This window comes from Schistocerca piceifrons, chromosome X, assembly GCF_021461385.2.
Source record: "Schistocerca piceifrons isolate TAMUIC-IGC-003096 chromosome X, iqSchPice1.1, whole genome shotgun sequence".
Classification (NCBI taxonomy): domain Eukaryota; kingdom Metazoa; phylum Arthropoda; class Insecta; order Orthoptera; family Acrididae; genus Schistocerca; species Schistocerca piceifrons.
Window position 1 is genome coordinate 862051559 of NC_060149.1, and position 21858 is coordinate 862073416.

The window sequence follows — 21858 nt, forward strand, 5'->3', positions numbered from 1 at the left end:
CCAACACCCGGCATCATGGTGTGGGGAGTGATCTCCTACACTGGCCGTACACCACTGGTGATCATCGAGGGGACACTGAATAGTGCACGGTACATCCAAACCGTCATTGAACCCATCGTTCTACCATTCCTAGACCGGCAAGGGAACTTGCTGTTCCAACAGGACAATGCACGTCCGCATGTATCCCGTGCCACCCAACATGCTCTAGAAGGTGTAAGTCAACTACCCTGGCCAGCAAGATCTCCGGATCTGTCCCCCATTGAGCATGTTTGGGACTGGATGAAGCGTCGTCTCACGCGGTCTGCACGTCCAGCACGAACGCTGGTCCAACTGAGGCGCCAGGTGGAAATGGCATGACAAGCCGTTCCACAGGACTACATCCAGCATCTCTACGATCGTCTCCATGGGAGAATAGCAGCCTGCAATGCTGCGAAAGGTGGATATACACTGTACTAGTGCCGACATTGTGCATGCTCTGTTGCCTGTGTCTATGTGCCTGTGGTTCTGTCAGTGTGATCATGTGATGTATCTGACCCCAGGAATGTGTCAATAAAGTTTCCCCTTCCTGGGACAATGAATTCACCGTGTTCTTATTTCAATTTCCAGGAGTGTAGAATGGATAATTTTAAAAATACACTTTCCATGTGGTGGTAGGAAAAAACACTTATAAAAGATATTGAAATGCACAAGTTTTCAGGGCTAGTGGCTCCTTCTGGCCAGAGGATTGAAGGGAATAGAAGAGGGATGAAAGAAGTAGTTAGCAACGTTTAGGAAATCAAGAGAGTTACAGTTGGGCTCACAATGTCAGGTCAAGGGAGACTTACTAGAAGGGATGAGAAGGAAATAGTGATTGTTGGTGCCTGCACCAGATAAGATTTGAAAACTTGGGAATTTAGAGGTGGAAGGTAGGATCATAAGCAAGACACAGATTACTGAAAAATCATTGGGCAAGAGTCAATAAGAGTGGAAAGCTAAGTACATTGTATATGGTAGACAGGTGAGGGAGATGAGGAAAATTAGATTGGTTGGAAAATAAGAGATATAGAAAAATAAAAAGGAGTGAAGGAAAGGAATTGTTACTGAAAAAATGCTGAGTCAATAGAAATTCATCTAAATTTATGCCAGGTCAGTGATGAAGAACATATACATGTTGTAATGCCAGTTCCCACCTATGGAGTTCTGAGAAACTGCTGTCAGGAGAGAGAATCCAGATAGTATGTGAGGTAAAACAGGTATCAAGGTCATGACTGTTATGTTTTAAAGTGTGTTCCACAACAGAGTTTTGTACCATTATACACCCTCTGTCCGTACCCATTCATTTTACCTGACAACTTCATGGTAGTCGTACCAGTATGTAAGGACAGTGTTTACATAATAGCTGGTACACAACATGTGTCAATTCACAGGTGACTCTCCCATTGATAGTATTCATTTGCCAGTTATAGGGCTGCTACAGATGGTGGTAGGAGGCTGCATTTGGCAAGTCTTGTAGCAGGGGTGTCACATGGGTAGGGGCCAGTCAGCCTAGTTGAAAATCAAGTTTCCCAGGTCATCACATCCAATACTGGTACCACTGATCCCTCTTAGAAAACAACATAGGATTTCACCTCTTGTCAGTCAGTACTATCCTGATCTTGAATGTGTTCATCAGCTGCTTTGACAAGGCTATGACTGCCTAAAACCATGCCCTGAAATGAGATCCATTCTGTTGACATTTTGCCCACCACACCTAGAATAGGTTGCACAATGTTTTGCAGTAACCTGTGTCTTGCTTATTACCCTACATCCCACGTTGAAGTACTCAAGTTTTCAAATCTTGTCTGGTGCAACCACCAACAATCAATCTTTCCTTCTGATCCTGTCCAGTAAGTCTTCCCAGACGGAGGGTTCTGAGCAACTTTTCTGTGACTCTCTCCATTTTCTAAACCTTGCCAGTCTTTCCCTTCATCTCTCCTCCTTTTCCTTCAACGTTTCAACCAACATGTAAAATAAATTTTACAAATGTGGCAGTACTGACCATCCTTGTCAAATATGTTACAGTACCCAGCGAACCTGCAGACATAAAGGCTCTTATAATGGATTCAAGAACAATTCTAGTCTCTTGGAGACCTCCAAACTACCCAAATGGTAGAATCCAGAAGTACAAAGTGTATGTGAGATCACTGGATGGAATAGGTTTGGTTAGTATGGTGCAATTTGGTTTCACTAAAGTCTAAACATTTTTGCTGATGTAGCTTATACTATGAAGACAAGAAATTGACTATCAAACCTGCTCACATCAGTAACATAATGAAGTCAGTTTTGTGGCTTCCTGAGTGATGCTCAAAATTTTTCAGATTTAAATTCTGTATTTCTGTTTGCTGCTACATTTGTAATTGCATTGTTATTTAATGCAAAGTTGAATTCTCTCTATGATTACTTACAGATTTCGTTCTAGAACAACTTTTTTAACCAGTGGAAATTTTGCATTAGCATTTAACACTTCTAACACATTTTGTATTTGTTTTACAAGAGTCAGTCAGAAGGTAATGCCTCCTACTTTTCTGTTTTTATTTTACAAGAAAAGTATATACCATATACATAGGATGACAGCTACAACATTTGGATTTCATTTTTCACTTTTGAATATAATCACCATTTTTGCCAGTTTTTATCCAACTTGAAACAAGAGAATGTATATCTGAGTGGTCAAAATTGTGGCACTGGTTCCTGACCTAAAAGGTCATCATATTTCTCATAAAAATTTGCAATGTCCCCATTACTCTAAATAGCTCATGCTCAATTATTCCTTGTTGCATGAAAGGAATGTAGTAAATGGGCATGAAACTGAAATAACCTCCATCCATTAAATCTGTATCCATAATAACAAATATCACCCATTTATTCTTGAAATGTCAAGGCAAAAGCAACATCTTAATTACAAATATTTCCTTCTTATCATTTACATCCTTTGACTTTAAGGTCATTAACTGTACAGCAAGAATTGAAATAAATTGAAATATTATGAAAAAAAGAAAAGAGAGGCAAAAAGCTACTGTAGGATTTAGAAAGAATCATTGTGATTTTAATTTGGAAATGTGGGAGCCTTAAATCTGAAATGCTGGGGCAGGATTTGAACAGTATCCCCCTTATTACAAATTTATTGTTGTGTGCATCACTCATTACAAAGCACTTTAATTGTATTGCTATATTTATGGTATCAAGAGGAAACTTAGTTTCTCTCCTTGCTATCTAGTTCTCTGAGTACCATTTGTCTTATGAATATGATATCTATCTGTTTATTGATTAATATGTAATCTTACACTCTAGGACAAGGACAGCTTTGACATCCCTGCTGAGCAGACCTTTTACACTATCACTCATTTAGAGTTGCATCATCGTTATGAATTCTGGGTGTCAGCATTTACAGCAGTTGGAGAAAGTGCTGGGTCCAGACATATCGTGCAGGCTCCAGCAAGTCATGTACCTGCACAAATAGCATCTTTCACACAACAGGTGATAGCTGTACTTCATGAAGACTTGCACCTCTCTTGTAACTATGTTGGAGAACCGGCACCACTTCGCCACTGGAGAAAGAAGTAAGTATTTGTTTTTGTGAGTAACATATGTTTCAGAATGTATTGAATCATTTGACAAACAAAAGAAATGAGAATACTTGTAATAATGGATGTCTGCAAACACTTATCCAAGAGAGGACAAGATTCTAAAACTATCAGTTTAGATATAACTCATTTGGTAAGTTTCATACATTTTGTACCTCACAAACTAAATATAAATGGAAGTACACAATACTCACAGTATCTCAAATATTTGACAGTTACCCATTCAGTACTTGTTCAAAGATAGATTACTCTGATACTAAAAAACTAAGCATCTCTCATTGGTCTGTGCAAAGTACACATTGTTATATTATTGGTGGGAATATAAAAGTCTAATTTAACCATCTGAAATTGCATTCTCATGTAATTGAATCAAGGGTATCCAACGAGTTTACTGAGAAAAGTGGTGCAGTGGTAATCCATTTCATGGTTGTTCAAACCCCATCCACCTATCCAGAGTTAGGTTTTCTGTAGGTTCTTTAAATTGACTGATGTGAATGATGGGACATTTCCTTTGAAAAGACATGGCCAATTTAACTCCCCATGCTTCCGCAACTGGAATTCGAACTCTATCTCTAATGAAACTGTCACTGACAAGATGATAAGCCCTGATGTTTCTCCCAGCAAGTTAGGAAATAAAGCTAGAAAATATTCATAAGTATTATTCATATACCAATATGTTTGACTGATACTGAAAATTAAACATCTGAAATAGACATAAAAATCAGATTCATTCAGAAAAACCTTTTGGAAATAAAAAATAAATAAAAAATTAGTAACAAATGCCACAGATTAATAGTCATTAAAGTGAAGAAAGAGAATAAATGTTAAAAAAAAAGTTTGTTTAACTATGATGTCAAGAAAGCACTTTTATTGGTTATGAAATTTAATATCTGATGTTGATTAATTAAATGAATCATTTTAATGGCTTTTATTTTTTAATGCTGGAGCATATTACAAAAATTTGAACAAAATATGTTTTGGCAGCTATTTGCAAGGGTAACCCAAGGTTTAAATTTGACAACATGCACGTGCAACTCCTTCCAAAACAGCCATGAAATTATCCTTTAGAGCAGACTCTTAACAGCTGTGACTGAACCAGTACTGTCAAATCTTACCAGCTTGGCAAAGTATTGTGCATCCTTGGAAACTGGACTGCAGAAATCATAGCTCAGTAGCTGCATGTTGCTTTGTGTTGATAGATGAAGCATAAATGAATGCACCAAAAATAAATAAACTGGCCATTTTCTTCAGAATCTTATACAAAGTAATCTGGGCAAGCTTTGGTTGTCGTCTTTGTCCTCAGACAAAAGTTAAGATACTTGATGACAGTGTTGTACACCATATGAAGGGGCTGCCCTTGTGGGAATTTGGAAAAGATGTCAGGCAGGTATACTGTAACCATATTTTACTTTGTGCTGGCTGACACAATGATAATGGCTTTGTAAGGAAGGGACAGAGGACAGATGGGGACTTAACCTTTAATTAACATGGTGCAGTCTATTTGACCTCGTGCTTTTGTCAACAATTGCAATTTAGCCAGTTCCCTACCCATTATTACGTCCGTCAGCTTGTTAGCTTTGAGTTTAGTTGTGAGTGGACCAGCAATGCATGTGGTGTTATTCCAGAGCTTCTATAATGTGAGTGACATCCTTTTGAAAATCGCTCACCTTCATTTTGACTGTACTACGTTGTTTGTGTAATTTTTTCTGCAATTTCTTTCCTTACATATTCTCGATATTTTCCATTTCACAGCTTTTGAAATATGGCAGAACCTAGTATTTCTACAGGTAAAGGATCTGATGCAAGTAGCAGACAATGTGTGAACACTTCAGACTGAAACATTGAGGAAGCTGTGAGCAGATGGTTGGACAAATCAGACAATAGTGACTGTGACGATAATCCTGAAGAACCTAAACCCATTGTGAGTGAGCATGACACTCTGTCAGAACAAAGTACAACAGAAAATTACTCTGATGAAAGTAGTGATTGATGTTCTGAGCAACAGAGAAGCAATTACTTCTATGGCAAGGATCAGTACAAATGGGCCAAAGTGCCTCTGATCCGAGCTGTTAGAACTCCTCGCCATAACATCATCATGAAATTTCCATCCACCATGTTGACTACAGGAGATCCAAAACACCCATTTTCATTATGACATCTCTATTTTGATGACAAAGTTCTTGATCACATCCTACTGTGGACAAATGCTAAAATAGATTGCATCAGGCGGAAGTAATATGACAAAAGTGAAGCTGAACTTCAGTACCTGGATTTGGATGAACTTTTGACTTTGTTAGGACTTCTGATATGTTCTGTCTTTAAATACAATGACGAAAATGTAAATTATATATTTTCAACTGATGGTTTATGTCAGGAAATTTTCAGATGTGTCATGTCTAGGAACCATTTCCTAATGCTGCTGAACTGCTTATGGTTTGATGAATTTTGAACTAGAAAAGAGTGTCTCAAAGTTGACAAAATGGCAGCAGCCTCTTTTCTCTGTAGAAAAATTGTGAAAAATTCCCAAAAATATTTCAATATAGGTACATGTGCTACTGTAAATGAGCAACTAGTTTCCTTCCATGGTAAATGCTCATTTGTGGACTACATGCCAAAGAAGTCTAGTAAATATTGTTTAAAAATAATGTTCTTGTGTGATGCAAGAACCAGTTACTTTTATAATGGGTATATGTACACTGGAAATGGCTCTGATGGTGATACTTTGCCAGACAATGATAAGAAACTGATGGTACCAATGCAGTCTCTGTTCCAATTTTGTAAACCAGTCTATGGCAGTAATCCCAACATTACTGCTGACAATTTTTTCAGCTCAATACAGGCTATAGTCAGTTAAGGAAAAGACAATTGACTTTTTTAGTAACTCTGAAAAAGAATAAGAGAGAGATTCCACAAGCCTTACAACCAAATAAGCATAGACTAGTTGGTTTGTCTTTGTACGGTTTTACGCAAGGTACCACTCTGTTGTCGCATGTGCCAAAGACAAACAAAGCAGTTCTTCTTGTCTCTTCCATGGATCATAGCCCCACTGAGGATTTGACTTCTCAGAAACCAAAAATGATATCATACTAAAATGCCACTAAAGGAGGTGTCGATGAACTGGACAAAAAGTGCCCCATAAACTCCTGCTGTCGAAGAACTCATCGTTGACCGATGTATTTATTCTACTGTTTATTGGACATCAGCACAGTAATTGCATTTGTTCTTCAGAAGAGTGGATCAGATGAAGCTCCTGTCAACAGAGGTATCTTCTTGAAATAGCTGGCCTGTAGTCTTGTGCTGAAATATATGCAAAAACAAGCTCAGAACCCACAACTTCCGCAGGAGTTACAACTAATGACCCGCCGGATTTTAGGCCCGATGCTCCAACAGAAGAAGTATGGAAGCAGAATTATGTTCTAGGAATAGGAAAATGTACAGAATCTGCCCAACCATTAAGAAAAGGAAGATTTTGATGTTTGCTACATCTGCAAGAGACCAATATGCATGCAGTACTGTTCCCAGGTCTGAAAGCACTGTTGTGAAAAATTGTGATTTGGAGGGCTCTGATTTTTCATGAGGTATTTTTTCAGGTTAAAAATGTTACATTTTTTGTTCCCTTAGTTCTTCAAGAAGAAATACAAAATCTATCAAAGCATTAATTTCATTATTAACTAATGAAAAACATATAAATGTATCATTTACAAGATGTGCAGTAAACATATCTGAATGCCAGTTTATCAATAATTATTTAATGTTAATGTTTTGTATTTTCATGTTTATTTGCATTGTATTAAAGGCTCTGTCATATGCAAAACAGAGAATTTCAAAGGGATTCAAATTGTTAACATTACATCCACCTATAATTAAGAGGTCAGATTGACTGCACCAAGTTTACCACTACATTAGTTAAAGGTTAATCTTGACAATGTTACCAACTGTGATGACTGCAAAACAGTGCCAAAATTTGTGCCACATGTAAGGAATGGCATGATCTCCCATGGAAAGACTGGCAATCAAGCAAAGTCAAGTTTCTTAATATTTACTAAACTCACAATGTTTTATGTTGCATTCACCAATGATGAATCTGCATACTTGACAGCTATTTTTGGAAAGGAATAAGAATTTTGTAATGAATAAAAGGTTGAGTTGAGTTGATTTGGGGGAGGAGACCAAACTGCGAGGTCATTGGTCTCCTCGGATTAGGGATGGATGGGGAAGGAAGTTGGCCGTGCCCTTTCAAAGGAACCAACCCACCATTTGCCTGAAGTGATTTAAGGAAATCAGGGAAAACCTAAATCAGGATGGTCAGATGCGGGATTGAACCGTCATCCTTCTGAGAATAAAAGGTCTGTATCCCAGAAACCGGAGGGGAAAGTACACCCTCTTCCTCCCTTGCAGATGCTCATGGTTGTATTATAGTTTATTAACTGACTTTTAGAATAAAACTTTTGTTCTCAAGAATGCCCTGATGTATTTCTGGACTTTCTGAATCATTATACTAATTATATTCTGCTAGTATGAAGAAATCCTTCACTGAGTGTGAATGTTATTAGTTTTAAATTCTTTGCAATTGTCCATAGTCAACACCACATATTGATTTCTTTAGTAGAAGAATTAATAAATTAATGCATAAAAGATCCAAGTGGTAGAGTGTGAGAGCAGAACTTGACTACCTAATGTGTCAGTTGTTTCAATGTTTGACTGTTTAACATAAGATTTATTATTTTGGTGGAGTACTGAAATCCCTTTATTTTACAAATCACATTTCTAGTTTTAAGTTATCATGTATACTTGTTTCTCAAGTATCTTTTTGCGGTTTTCACTGTTAATAGGTATGTGTAGAGTTCTTCTTCCATGTTTTTGCTCACATTTATACTTGTAGGGATCCAGATCATGTCAAATCCATCTATTCTTTGGAAAGAGCTACGTCAACTACAGAAATAAATGTGAACTCTTGTAGAAACAAAGAGTGATTAATTTATAAAACAATGGGAAATCCAGGATGGAATGTAACAATATTCCCATTCCAGCAATATATATCCCTCTATTCCTATAACAAAGCCAGTCTTTTTACTTTTCTCCTTTCCCCCTACCCCCTCCCCCATCCTACCACTCCCCCACATACCGTCTAACCTCTCGACTGCACCTAAGTGCCCTAACCTCTCTCCACCTTGTCCCTGCATGCTCCCCAGCAGCACTTCATCATCCCCCACTTCTACCCTGCTATCCCTCCCCCTCCCTGCCCAAGCCTCCTCCTTACCCCCAGCCAGTTGCCTCTCCCATCATGCATTGCTGTTGCTGCTTATAGTGTGACTTCTGCTGCCAGAGGCTATGGTCATGTGTGGGTGAGTTGCATTTGTGTGAGAGTGTGTGTATGTGTGTCTATTGTCTATTTGTGACAAAGGCTTCATTGGCTGAAATCGTATTTTGTGACAGGCTTTTTGTTGTGCCTATCTGTGACTTTCATAATGATTAATTTATAATAGTCAGCTATGTATTGGACCTCTCTTGCATGTGTTTTACCTGTTTCACTGCAATTTTTGTTAGTTTCTGTTGCTGTAAGTTGTCCTTATGTCTCAATAAGTTTTTGACAAAATGAACTTGTAATGAGGTGCTTCACAGACCATGAACTTCAAACAGAAAGAAGAACTTCAGGAACATGATGTGACTATAGAATTACCATTCCAAACCTATTACAATCACCCAGTGTTATATTTTTTTAACTGCAAATTTGACACAATAGTTTATATTACCATGTAAGACAAAGTATATGACTTTGCATCAGTTGTAAGAACATTACCACTAACAATAAAATGTAACTCTCTGCAAATCAGTGAAAAACCAGTGCAAGACAGCAGTGTGAAAATTAATGATGAATGGCAGCTTTACATCAGTCCAGTAAGAGCTTCACATGCTGGAAACTACACATGCTCTGTGGAAAACAAATTTGGGAAAGATGAGATAACATATTATGTGAAAGTTCAAGGTAAATTAAAAAACCATATTTTTGTGTGTGTAGAAACTTAACACATTATTTTAAAATATCTTGGAGAATAGTAATTTCTTTTCTGTTTGCTTGAATAATGGTATATCTTGGTCTCTTTTTCACGCACATCAGGAAACAGAAATAAAGGAAGTAAGTATTTTTCTTTTCCCATGAACCTGCAGTTTTTTATTACTTCTGCTATTGACTATCAATTGTACAGCTTATCTGGCATCATTACTTATAAGTAATATCTCATCTAAAATCTTCAGGGCTCACCGGTACTATTAACTTAAGTGGAAAATGTACATTTGTTAGGCATTTGCCTGGGAAGCACTGGCAACACAGTGGTTCTTAAGTTTCTCTTGGTATATTAGTTGGTTGTACAGTCCACAGGTGTACTGTTAGTTTATAGTGTCAATTGAACCTCAGTTTCTGGTTTTCAAATGACTAGGGCACACCAGATTCTGTGCCATTGGGGCAAGACATATGTTGAACAAACAGTGTGCATCATTGTTGCTGGTCTTCTTGACAGCGATTTTCACACTTGGCTGATGTATCTTGACAAGTCTGTAGTCACAAAACACTGTTTGTCTGGGACTCACATAACTACAGCACCAGTATTTTAGCACAAATGTTGAAATACTAATACAGCATCGTTACAGACACACACCAGGGGAGTTTCGCCAACTGGAACTGCAGCTGTAGTCCCACCAAGGCTCGATATCCAGCAGTGGGTCTAATTAAGAAGTCATCCAGCAAACATAACTAGCTGGTAGCCAGGGAAGATGAAGTGCCTACATCCATGTTTCTATAGCCACACTGGGTGTTACCAACAACAGCTGCCAACACAGTCACCTCGTTGGCCTCCAATGTGAGCCTTTGGATGTTGATTGCATAGGGAGTGGCCAGTGAGGGCTGAGTATGTAATGTAAGATGGCCATGCACACCCAAGTCAGTCTGTCAGCTTACCTAATTATAGCAGCATGTCTTTTCATCAAAATAGTGTGCAGCACAATCGATCAGCAGTAAATCTGTGGACTTTTCGATCAGATAGCAATGTTAGTTTCAACACATGATGTTCGCCTTTTTTGGGAACTCTAGCTGAAATTTATGGACATTGCACAGCAGATGAGAACTAATGCAACTGGATAAAGTTATTTGCGAGGTTGTCAGGGTGATGTGAATGCCCAAAAACTCACTAGTGACCTTTTCTCCCAGGAAGATGAACTCCTAAACAGTTATGCATACTGTTTTCTGGATAATGAACATTCAGTAATCTTTTTTTTTTTTTTTTTTTTTTTTTTTTTTTTTTTTTTTTTTTTTTTTTTTTAAATGATCTCTTCATAAGACACTGAATATAGTAAAGAACATTTACAGTCACACAGTTTTGATTGCAAGAATGATGGAGTAAAAGGTATTATGTAGCACAGCTTTATCATAGAGAAAGACAAGGCACACATTTAGGAGAAAAGAACTCCACAGTTGGTTAAATTTTGTTACTGGAAAGTGAAGTTACCCTAGGAAGAAGTGATTTACAAATCCACATCTACAGATTAAGATTTAGGTTTCCTAGATTCCTTAAATTGAAGGCTGAAATTCCTATTGAGAAAAGACTGAGAGAAAATTCATGTCCTGAGTTTGTGTCCCACCCCTAATAACATCTTTATCGGTGGATCATTGTACCCTAATCTCTCTTCCTACCACCATTTTGAAACAGAAATAGTTATTGGATATTATAGATATAAACAATTGCTCACTATAGTTATAATATACCACAAATAGTTCAACTTTTTACCTATTCCTTAAACCTATGGTATTTGACTGTGTCAATGTCCATACAAAAACTTGAATGTAAACTGTTAATGTTTTAGGATGGTTGCTTGCTAGAAGATGGTCATTTGGCTGAAATCAGTATGAGAATAGAAAGATTACCCTAACTGGTTTTTGGGGCAAAATGTCATTCATTGTGTGTATCAAGACTTTATAAAGACTGAAAATGGTCATTTGGCTGACATCAGTCTGAGAATAGAAAGATTACCCTAATTGGCTTTTGGGGCAAAATGTCATTCATTACGTGTATCAAGACTTCATAAGGACTGAAGGACTGTTGGCTTAATAAGCCAGCTACTGCTGACCTTTTATGTTGGCAGACTGCTTCACAGTTTCAATCACCTCTCATGTTTTGCTCTTGATAGGCAATGGCTTTCTAGTTAGTATGCAAATTTCTCAGAAATGTATATTTTTCCTGCACTCATTATGATGTTCTTTCACTATTAACTTGCTGTTTTATCTGCCCACACTTGAAGCTTTGTAGACTCCAGGTGTGTGCAGCGTGCCGATAGCATCCTTTGTGTAGCTTGTCACATCTCTGATTTTGTTGCTGTTTCTGTTGGTTATATAACCCTTTGAACACACATTCCAGGTGCTAAATGGCAACCTGAAAAAATATGTCATTCTTAGCAGACACCCTTGATATGGAATTATTTGTGTATTCAGCTTCATGAACAGAGAAATGATTGTTAGCTAATATGAGAATACAGGCTTTCTGATTGAATTTTAACTGCTGTCATTTTTCTGGTTTATCAACTGAATACAAAACATAAAGGTACAAGAAGCATAAGATATGCAGTGATAGCCCTGGGACTTGAAGGTCGACTATTATCATTTCTACTGTCACCGTCTACATCTATGTATATACCCTACAAACCACAGTGAAATGCATGCCAGAGGGTACTTAACATTTACCACGTGTTAGAATAGCATCCCAATCCAACTGTATATGGATCATGGTAAGAATCACTGCTTAAATGCCACTGTGTGCTAAGTAATTGCTCTAATTTCATCTTTGTAGTCCTTAAGAGAATTATATGTAGGGGACTATAAAATTCTCTCAGTTCTTCATTAATAACAGCTATAATTTGCATAAATGCTCTGTGAAATGGTGTGACCATTGATTGCACTAAAACAATATTATGTGTCTCAGCCACAGTATTTTTTGCTTTCACATTGTGGCTTTCACCATTTTCAAAAGTTACAAAAATACATAAATGGCTATCAGTGAAGGAACATTATGATAAAACCAAAGGATGAACATTACACAGTGAAATAAAGCAGTCATCAGAAATACATAATATCATTCATGTGTAATAAACCAAATAGATCTGTCCAGTTTGAATACAACCTTAAGCAAGCAAGTGCAAAGTGATTTTTATAATACAATGACAGTGTGAAGTGAAGAGAGCTGCTAGGTTGCATTGCAGTCACAGCAATTTTGAAACACAATAATTTTTTATGTAGAAAAATAATGTACAATTAATGAAAATACTAACCTTTAACAGACAATAATTTTCTTTGGTTCAGCTATTACATAATAGAGCTAATTTTACGTTACATAAAACAATGTAGGAATTCAGTGCATATGATCAGAACTATGTGATGCTATTTTATAATTACATGTGACATAATGGACAGTTATTACAAAACTATGAACTGTGAATGATATACAAACCAGTATCTAAAAAGAAGGTGTCTGAGACTAAAAACATTGCTGAGAATATATAAGTAAATGTAAAACAAATTATGGTGTTATATGCAAGTTAGAAAGCATACATTTATTTGAAAAATGTGTAAAAATATAATAGAAACACGTGCAGTAAAACCTAATCAGCAACATAAGGTAAAACAATGACGAAACAATAGAAAGTTCAAGTACAGAGACACAAAACTCTAGTAAATGTAAATATGTATTTCTGCTCACAATTTCTAATGAAACTAAGCTTGTATACCAAAATACTGAATTTTATAAAATTTCATTTCTTACATAATTAAAAAAAATCCTTGAACATTTATTCATGATTAAAGACCAGAAAGATTATGTTTATTAAAAATTAAAAATATATTCAATAAAAATAAGCAATAAAAAACGAAGGAATGGTGGCCAGAATTTGCATGGATTTCTTGCGACAGACATTTCCCGGTAGAGTAATTTCCCGTTTTGGTGACATTGCCTAGCCACCTTGCTCACCTGAACTTCCATGTGCAGACTTTTTCCTTTAGGGCTACCTGAAGCAAGAAGTGTTCCAAAAACATTGTGCCACCATTCTTGAGTTGAAGGAGCACATCAGAACTACCATTGGCAATGTCTCAAGGAATACTTTATGCTGAGTTATGGAAAGCTTCCTACACTGATGAATGTGTTGTGCAGAGGGGGCATCATTTGACAGGAGTCATATTCAGAAAGTAACCCACACAATGGACAATGACTTACACATTAGTAAATGGCATACCTTTAACTATTAATGGACATAAGAGGTAATAAATTAATTACAGTTACTGCCTATTGGTATGTTTTTAATATCCTACTATGAACACCACCACACCCTGTATATTGAGAACAATAAGGGACCAAAGACTGAACCCTGTGGGACACTGTTCTTGATACCTCCCCAGTTAGAGGACTCCGCTGGTTTTTCCAGACAACCTGTACTGTTAATTTCAACCTTCTGCATTCTTCCAGTTAAGTATGAATTAAACTATTTGTGCACTATCCCGCTCATACCCCAATACAGGTACTTAAGCTTATCTAGAAGAATTTCATGATTCACACAGTCAAAAGCCTATGAGAGATCACAAAATATCCCAATGGTTGATGTTTGGTTATTCAGTGCATTTAATATTTGATCAGTGAAAGCATATATAGCATTTTCTGTTGAAAAGCCTTTCTGAAAACAAAATTGACATTTTGTTAGTACTTCATTTTTACAAATATGTGATGCTACTCTTGAATACATTACTTTTTCAAGAATTTTGAATAAAGCTGTCAGAAGTGAGATTGGGCAGTAGTTGTTAGTATCAGATCTATCCCCTTTTAACAAAAACATATTTCAGTCTCTCTGGAAAATTGCCCATTCAGTGAGCTACTGAATATATGGCTGAGAATCCTACTTATTTGTTGGGAACAAGCTTTTAGTACTCTGTTGGAAATGCCATCAATTCCATGTTTGCTTTTACTTTTGAGTGAATTTATTATTTTCCTAATTTCAGTAGGAGAGGTGGGTTGAATTTCGATTTTATCAAATTGCATAGGTACTGGCTCTTTCATATACTGCCTTGTATTATCTAATGAATAGCTGGATCCTATTTTCTCTACAACACTTAAAAATGATTATTAAAAATGTTTTCTACTTCTGACTTCTTGTTAACAGACTTTTCATTGTGTTTGATAGAAATGCAGTCTTCCTGTGCTCTCCGCTGCCCTGTTTCCCTTTTAACAATATTCCAAATTGTTTTAATTGTACTATCAGATGTGCTAATCTCAGACATAATGCACATACTTCTGGACTTTTTAATAACTTTTCTTAATACAGTGCAGTAGTTTTTGTAATGTTTCACTGTTTCAGGATCATTACTCCTCCTAGCTATAAGATACATTTCCATTTTCTGTTTACAAGATATTTTTATCCCTTTAGTAAGCCATGGCTTTTTACAATTATATTTCACTGTTTTCTTGGGTAAACTGTTTTCAAATATACTCACAAAGGTATCATGAAATAGGTTAAATCTTAAATTAGCATCATGTTCCCTGCACACCTCATCCCCGTCTACCTGTTGCAAGCTTTCCCTAAAATTTTGAATTATTAAATCATTAATTGAATGCACTATTTCGGAGGATTGTTTTGCATTACTGTATGGAGCTATATCATATACCATAACTAGCTTTGCATCATGATCAGATAGACCATTCTTAACAGGAAAAGTTTTTATCTGGTTAAATTTATCTTGGTCTATGAAAACATTATCTACCAGTGTGCTGCTTCCCTGTACCACCCGAGTAGGAAAATCAATAACTAATGTCAAATTGAAAGAACAAGGTAATACTTCAAGGTCAAGCATCCTATCAGACGCTTTCAGAAAATCTTCATTGAAAGCCCCACAAACAATAATTTACCTTCCTCTGTCTGACAGATAGCACAACAAAAACTCCAAGTTTTTCAAAAATAGTAGAAAATTTCCCAGTGGGGGTCTGTACATGGCTACAGTTATAAAAGCGTCATTATTTAGTTTAAGCTCACATGCACATACTTCTGTATGTTGCTCAATGCAAAATTTTTTAGTTTCCAAATTTTTCACACTGTTACAGATTTTAACATACATGGCAACTCCTCCTCTCTCCATAGTGTCTCTTCTTACATGTGCTGAAAGCTTATATCCACCTACATTTACCATTTTCATACCTCTTACTATATGATGTTCATACAGGAATAGTATATCGATTCCTCCCTCAGTTTCTAAATCTTCTAAACAAACAAGAAGCTCATCTACTTTGTTTTTCAATCACCTGATATTCTGATGCAATATCCTAACATTATTTTTCACTGTGCTTTTATGTGAATCTTCTGACATACTAACATTATTTTTCACTGTACTGTTATGAGAATCTTGTGATATTTTCACATCTCTAGTCCCTGCTGTCTGAATTTCTCATTAAGCTTAATTTCAATCAATGTATGATGGTTGGACACTGATCTTAGCCTAAAAAAGTACTCCCTGAGTTTAAGTGGCCACTCCCCCCCCTCCCCCACCCCCCCACTCCCCCCTTAAAGATTTTGCTATCATCCCAGCCAATTTACACTTCCCTTTCCTATTGAGATGCAGGCCATGTCTTGTGAAGTCCCACCTACCAATACCATCAACAGCAACCAAACCTATGCCTGACAAAGTAGCTGCCCAAATTGGCTGATCTATACAATGAAGGCTTTCACAACTGGATGGTACTGTTGTTGATAATTCTTCCAGGTTATATGGCCATGGTCCATGGAATTCTTCTATTCCTTATGTGAAACTTCCAGAAGTCTAACTGATTTCGAGACATTCTATTCTCCCCGTAGAGTCTTCTAATCATACAATGAAGGCTTTCACGACTGGATGGTACTGTTGTTGATAATTCTTCCGGGTTATAAGGCCGTGGTCCATGGAATTCTTCTATTCCTTATATGAAACTTCCAGAAGTCTAACTGATTTCGATACATTTTCCCCGTAGAGTCTTCTAATCTAAGAATGAAGGCTTTCACGACCAGATGGTACTGTTGTGGATAATTCTTCTGGGTTAGACTTCTGGAAGTTTCACGTAAGGAATAGAAGAATTCCATGGACTACGGCCATACAACCTGGAAGAATTATCAACAACAGTACCATCTGGTCGTGAAAGCCTTCATTGTATGATTAGAAGACTCTACGGGGAGAATGTCTCGAAATCAGTTTGACTTCTGGAAGTTTAATGTAAGGAATAGGAGAATTCCATGGACCACGGCCATATAACCCAGAAGAATTATCAACATCAGCTGATCTAGCTCCACATTGATCCTCCTGTTAGAGCTCTTCAATTGGGGCCGATCATACTGCATGAAAGCAGGGAACCAAGCCAACATTTGTATGGTTTGTTGCAGATGCCATTTTTACCAGGTCGCAATATTGTAGCACTGATCCCTATCAATACTGTTTCCCACTCCACCCACAACCACAACATGATCCTGCTTTGTAAAACCCTTGCACAATGATCCTACATCCTCTATCACTTGGCTAAGACACGCACTGGACTTGAAAATACTTATGGACTGGTACCTGTCATGTAATTTTTCCTGCAAGATGTGGCCCACATCTCTTCCATGGCTACTAACTAACAAAAGAACTTTCCTCCTACTTTCTACTTTTTTGCAACAGTTAGTTTCCTAGTGAAAGTCTGTTGAGTGCTAACTACACTTACATCTACTTGAGCCTCTTCCTTAGTTGACTGAGGTATCAAGGTAAATCTATTGTTTGTGCCAATGATGAAACTGTCAAATACTGTTCTCTTTCTGTGGCCCCTGTTCCTTGCTACCACTTCCCCCCTTAACCTCATCAGTTCCTCCCTAGCACTATGCAGTTCAGCCTGAAGAGCTCTAATCTTCTGCTATTTTCCTTTCCTTGAACAAAATCTGCAATACCATGGAAGAGACCCCTTTACTTCCCCCAATTCCAATGCCACTACATTCACCCCAATGTAACCATCTGCCACAACAACTGCACAGAACCCCAGAACTGACTTTCCTACAGTAGCTCAAACACTTCTTGCTCATGGTTGTTTACAATATTTTTACAAAATTTATCTGGGCAATAACAGTAATATTCTATTAACTACAGGTCACAAGAGTCACTAAAGTTATGTGGAAGACTAATATATGTGTATATTATTAATATAGTAATGTAATGCAGTTAAACTAACGTCAAAAATCAAAACTTGTATACCCGAAAAATTAGGCCTAAGATCGTGTATGCGTGATATATACTTTACGCGTTTTGAAGGGAAATAAAAGATAGAACTTAAAACCTTCAATTCCTTGAGTAGCTACAACACTACTAAATATATGTGTAATGGAAACAACCTAAATTCTTCACTTAATACTTAATGAAATGTCTTAAATTTGTATGTAAACCAACGTCTAAAGTACGCGGGTAATGGCCCTTAGGTTATGTTTTTTTTTTTTTTTTTTTTTTTTTTTTTTTTGGAGAAATACTTTGAAACAAGTAATACCTTCAATAGATAATATAAAACAGACTCTAATTAACTTCTTTGTGGTGTAATGTTAATGTAATTGACAGATGAACAAATGGAAAATGTCTGTTAATGCTTAGTATTTCATTAATTATGCATTACTTTCCTATTTCAAAAATTATGTTGTATCACAATTGCCATGACTGCAATGCAACCTAGCAGCTTTCTTCCCTTTACACCATCACTGTACTGTAAAATCAATTTGCAAGTGCTTGTTGTTGCTTAAGGTTGACTTCATATTCACATTGGAGAAATCCATTCGAGTTACTATGCCTGAGTGATATTATATGTTTCTGGTGAGTGCTTTATTTTACTCTGTAATTTACATCTTATGGTACTACCACAATATTCCTTCACTAATACCAGTTTATGTATTTTTTTTAGCCTTTGAAAATGGCAAAAGCCAAAATGTGTAAGGTATAGTGAACAAATAAATACTGTGGCCAAGACTTACAAAAGTGTTCGAGTCATCTCTTAATGCTGGTTCGTGAAACTTTGTAAGTAGGCTTTATGGGATAATTGTCATATTTGTATTCAGGCACCTGCCAGTTATGTTTTTCAACACTTCCAAGATGCTCTCCCTTAGGTCAGACAAACCTATGAGTTTTTGCACCACCTCTATTTATATACATTCAATATAACCAGGTGGTTTCATTTATGTAACTTTTTTTTGGCCCCTCACACTTCCCAGTTTTCTGTGGGGGGATGCAAAGATGATTTTTACCTAGTCTCCTTTGTAGACTAATTGTATTTTCCAAGTCTCTTGCTAATGAAAAGAAAGTGTCCCACCTACCTTACTTCTGATTGAGCCTATGTGATCATGCCTTTCCATATCCCTACAAAGTATTAAACCAAGGTATTTGTATGATTTCAGTTGTGACTCACTGATACTATACTCATAGGATACTACTACTTTTCTGCATACTGTGAAGTTGTTGTGACCTGAGTATGTTTTTTGCCTGGGACTGAGCAACAGGGATTGTTGCTACAGGGAATTCATTCAGTTTACCAAACTGAGCGGGAGGCTTGATTGTCTAACATAATTTCCTTGATGTGGGCATAGGAGATGGGAGGATGATGAGAAGAATAAGCACTCAAAACAAATAATTAATATTGAATCTTTGTACAAACTGACTTTCCTAGCTGAGGTGCTTCCCTGCAAGTCCTGTCACTTTTCCATCTAGTAACTGAAACCCTTGTCTCTATATAGGATCAACAGAGCCTTGCAGCTATCTAATTCCGGCCCAGCAACATCAGCCTAACACTCTGGCTGCCTCTGTCCCCACCTGTCTTCACTGAAGCTGTTTGTTTCTCTCTGTTACTGCCTGCTATGAATCTCCACTGGACCCTCAGTCCTAGAATTTTGTTCACATTTCCCTATAGACCCCACCAGTCCCTGACATGAGTTCATCCTAGGCCTTCCATTGAGTTCATATGGTGTATTGTTGCCTCCACCACAAAATTCGCTCTCTTTTTCTCTCACAGCTTAGTTCGCACTCTTGCAATTATTGCCTTTGCTTCATTAATTCTATCATCTAATTTACTTTAACTGTCTAAGATTGTTGCCTCATTAATTCTGCCCTTATCTCTATATGCCTCCTGTGTCATTCCCCTGACCTCTATAGCCAGCCCAGGTGCATGTCTTTTTCACAGTAGGCTGCACGAGCCAGCTCCAGTTGCCCAACACGTGCAGTCCTTGTGGCTCTTCATGCCGCACTCAAAGTTCCATCCACATTCTTACTAATTCTTAAGATTGTTCACAAGACATGTCTTTTTGGCTATGGACGTGACAATGTGCACAGTTATGCATTTTTCAACATTTAAAATTGGTTTCCAATCTTTACATACTTTCAAATCTTAACAAGCTCTGATTGGATAACTCTGCAAATTTTTCCACACTGCACTTTATTATAGACAACTGCAGCAATTTCAAACTGTTAGGGTTACTACTAAAACTGTTTGCCAGATCATTACTATACAACATGAACAACAAGGGTACAATATAGTAAGAAATGCTTGAAATTACTACTGTTTATTACGATGACACGTTGTATCTCCTACCAAGAAATCATCAGTCCATTCACAAATTTTTTTCAGTAGCTCATATAATCTCACTTTTCTAAGTCATTAAGTACCGCATCCACATGAGTGTCTTGACCCATGGCTTTCATGATGTCATGTGAGAAAAGTGAGACTTGAGTATCACTTGTATTTCATGCTGGCTGGCATGGATGTCATTCTGTTCAAGACACTTCATTTGTCTGATGTCACAATATATTCTGGGATTTATCAACACATGGGATTAGAAGGCAGTCTTGTGGATCACTTCTGCTATTCTTGTTGTTGACTGATGTGACCTATGTTTGCTTTCTATCACTGGGCACAGATTTTTGTTCAAAGAAAATATTGTATATTATAGTTAAAATGAATGCTAACTGACCTGAAAATTCTGTACAGGATTGGTTTCAGTCATAAACTGGGGCTTGTTTAATTTCAGAATTTTTTTAGCTAATTTGAAACCACTAATATTAATATCTACATCATTCATATTTTCAATGGCATGAGTAGTAAACTGGGGCAGTAATACATAACTTACTTAATAAAGGAACACTGGAAAATGGAGTTCAGCATTTATACTTTTGCTTTGCTACTCTCAACTGTAGTTCCCATGTCAATCTGTGAGTGTCTGGACACCAACTGTGGCGCGACAGACAAGCTGGAGATATGACCAGAGTTTCTTTAGATTTCATGAGATGTCTTTTGATAAGATTCTGCTAGTTAGTTATAAAAGCTTCACATATTTCCTTTTGAAGAACCAAAAGTGTTTCATTTAGCACTTCTCTTCCTGTAATGCTATTCTTTGTTTTATGCTTACTGTGCTGTAATCCCTGTTTCTTTACAGTGACTGTATACCACAGTGTGTCTCCCATGTCATGAACTGTTCTGCTACATCCATATCAGTCCAGTGTGTCATCAGCTACTCTTATAAATTTGAGATTAATTCCTCTACATGCCCCTACCCTGAGGAAAATATTTTGACTTCTTCTTTAAGTTATGACTTGACTGCCTCTGCATCTGGCCTATGGAACAAGTAATTCTTCCTACTTTTTTTGCTGCCCTTTGTACTTTATAAATCATTGTTGCTACAGCTGCCTCTTGGTCACTGATGCCAGTTTCAGTATAGACATTTTGGAGAGATCAGATTTATTTTTGTTGCCTTTAGGTGTAAAATATTTCGGACATGAATGGGTTTCTGCCCGTCAATCTAGATAGTTTTCGCAGAATGCATTTAGTGACATTCTGGAGGATATCTAGCCACAACCACCACTTACAGTACTGAAATTACACCAATCAATTATTGGATGATTAAAATTATCAATGATGACAGTATCATTGGGGAACACAAATACTAGCAAACTGAATTTTATTTCTAAAATTTACAGTAACATCTTGGGTGAGTCTTCTGGTTTATAGAAAGATCCAGTTACAAGTTTTTACTCACCCTTGATACTAAGCCTTGCCCATACAATATCACATGCAGCATCTGTTTCTACCCTTGTGAATCTCAGGTTTTTCTTTAATGCAACAAATACACCACCTCCATTTCCCATTAGAATGCCCTTTCCATATGCACTTTGATTTACCCCAAATATCTAACTGCTGTCATTTTAGCCAGGTTT

The 21858-nt window shown here is 37.0% G+C and overlaps 1 protein-coding gene across 1 annotated transcript in view; it reads left to right on the forward strand.

The window, feature by feature from the left end:
* Positions 1-21858, forward strand: part of LOC124722738 (Down syndrome cell adhesion molecule-like protein Dscam2) — a 202553-nt gene that overhangs the window by 73986 nt on the left and 106709 nt on the right. Inside the window, exons 5-7 of the mRNA XM_047247880.1 lie at positions 2041-2180; positions 3310-3578; positions 9437-9588. Of these exons, the coding sequence (XP_047103836.1) occupies positions 2041-2180; positions 3310-3578; positions 9437-9588 (561 nt within the window). The remainder of the gene's footprint in view (positions 1-2040; positions 2181-3309; positions 3579-9436; positions 9589-21858) is intronic.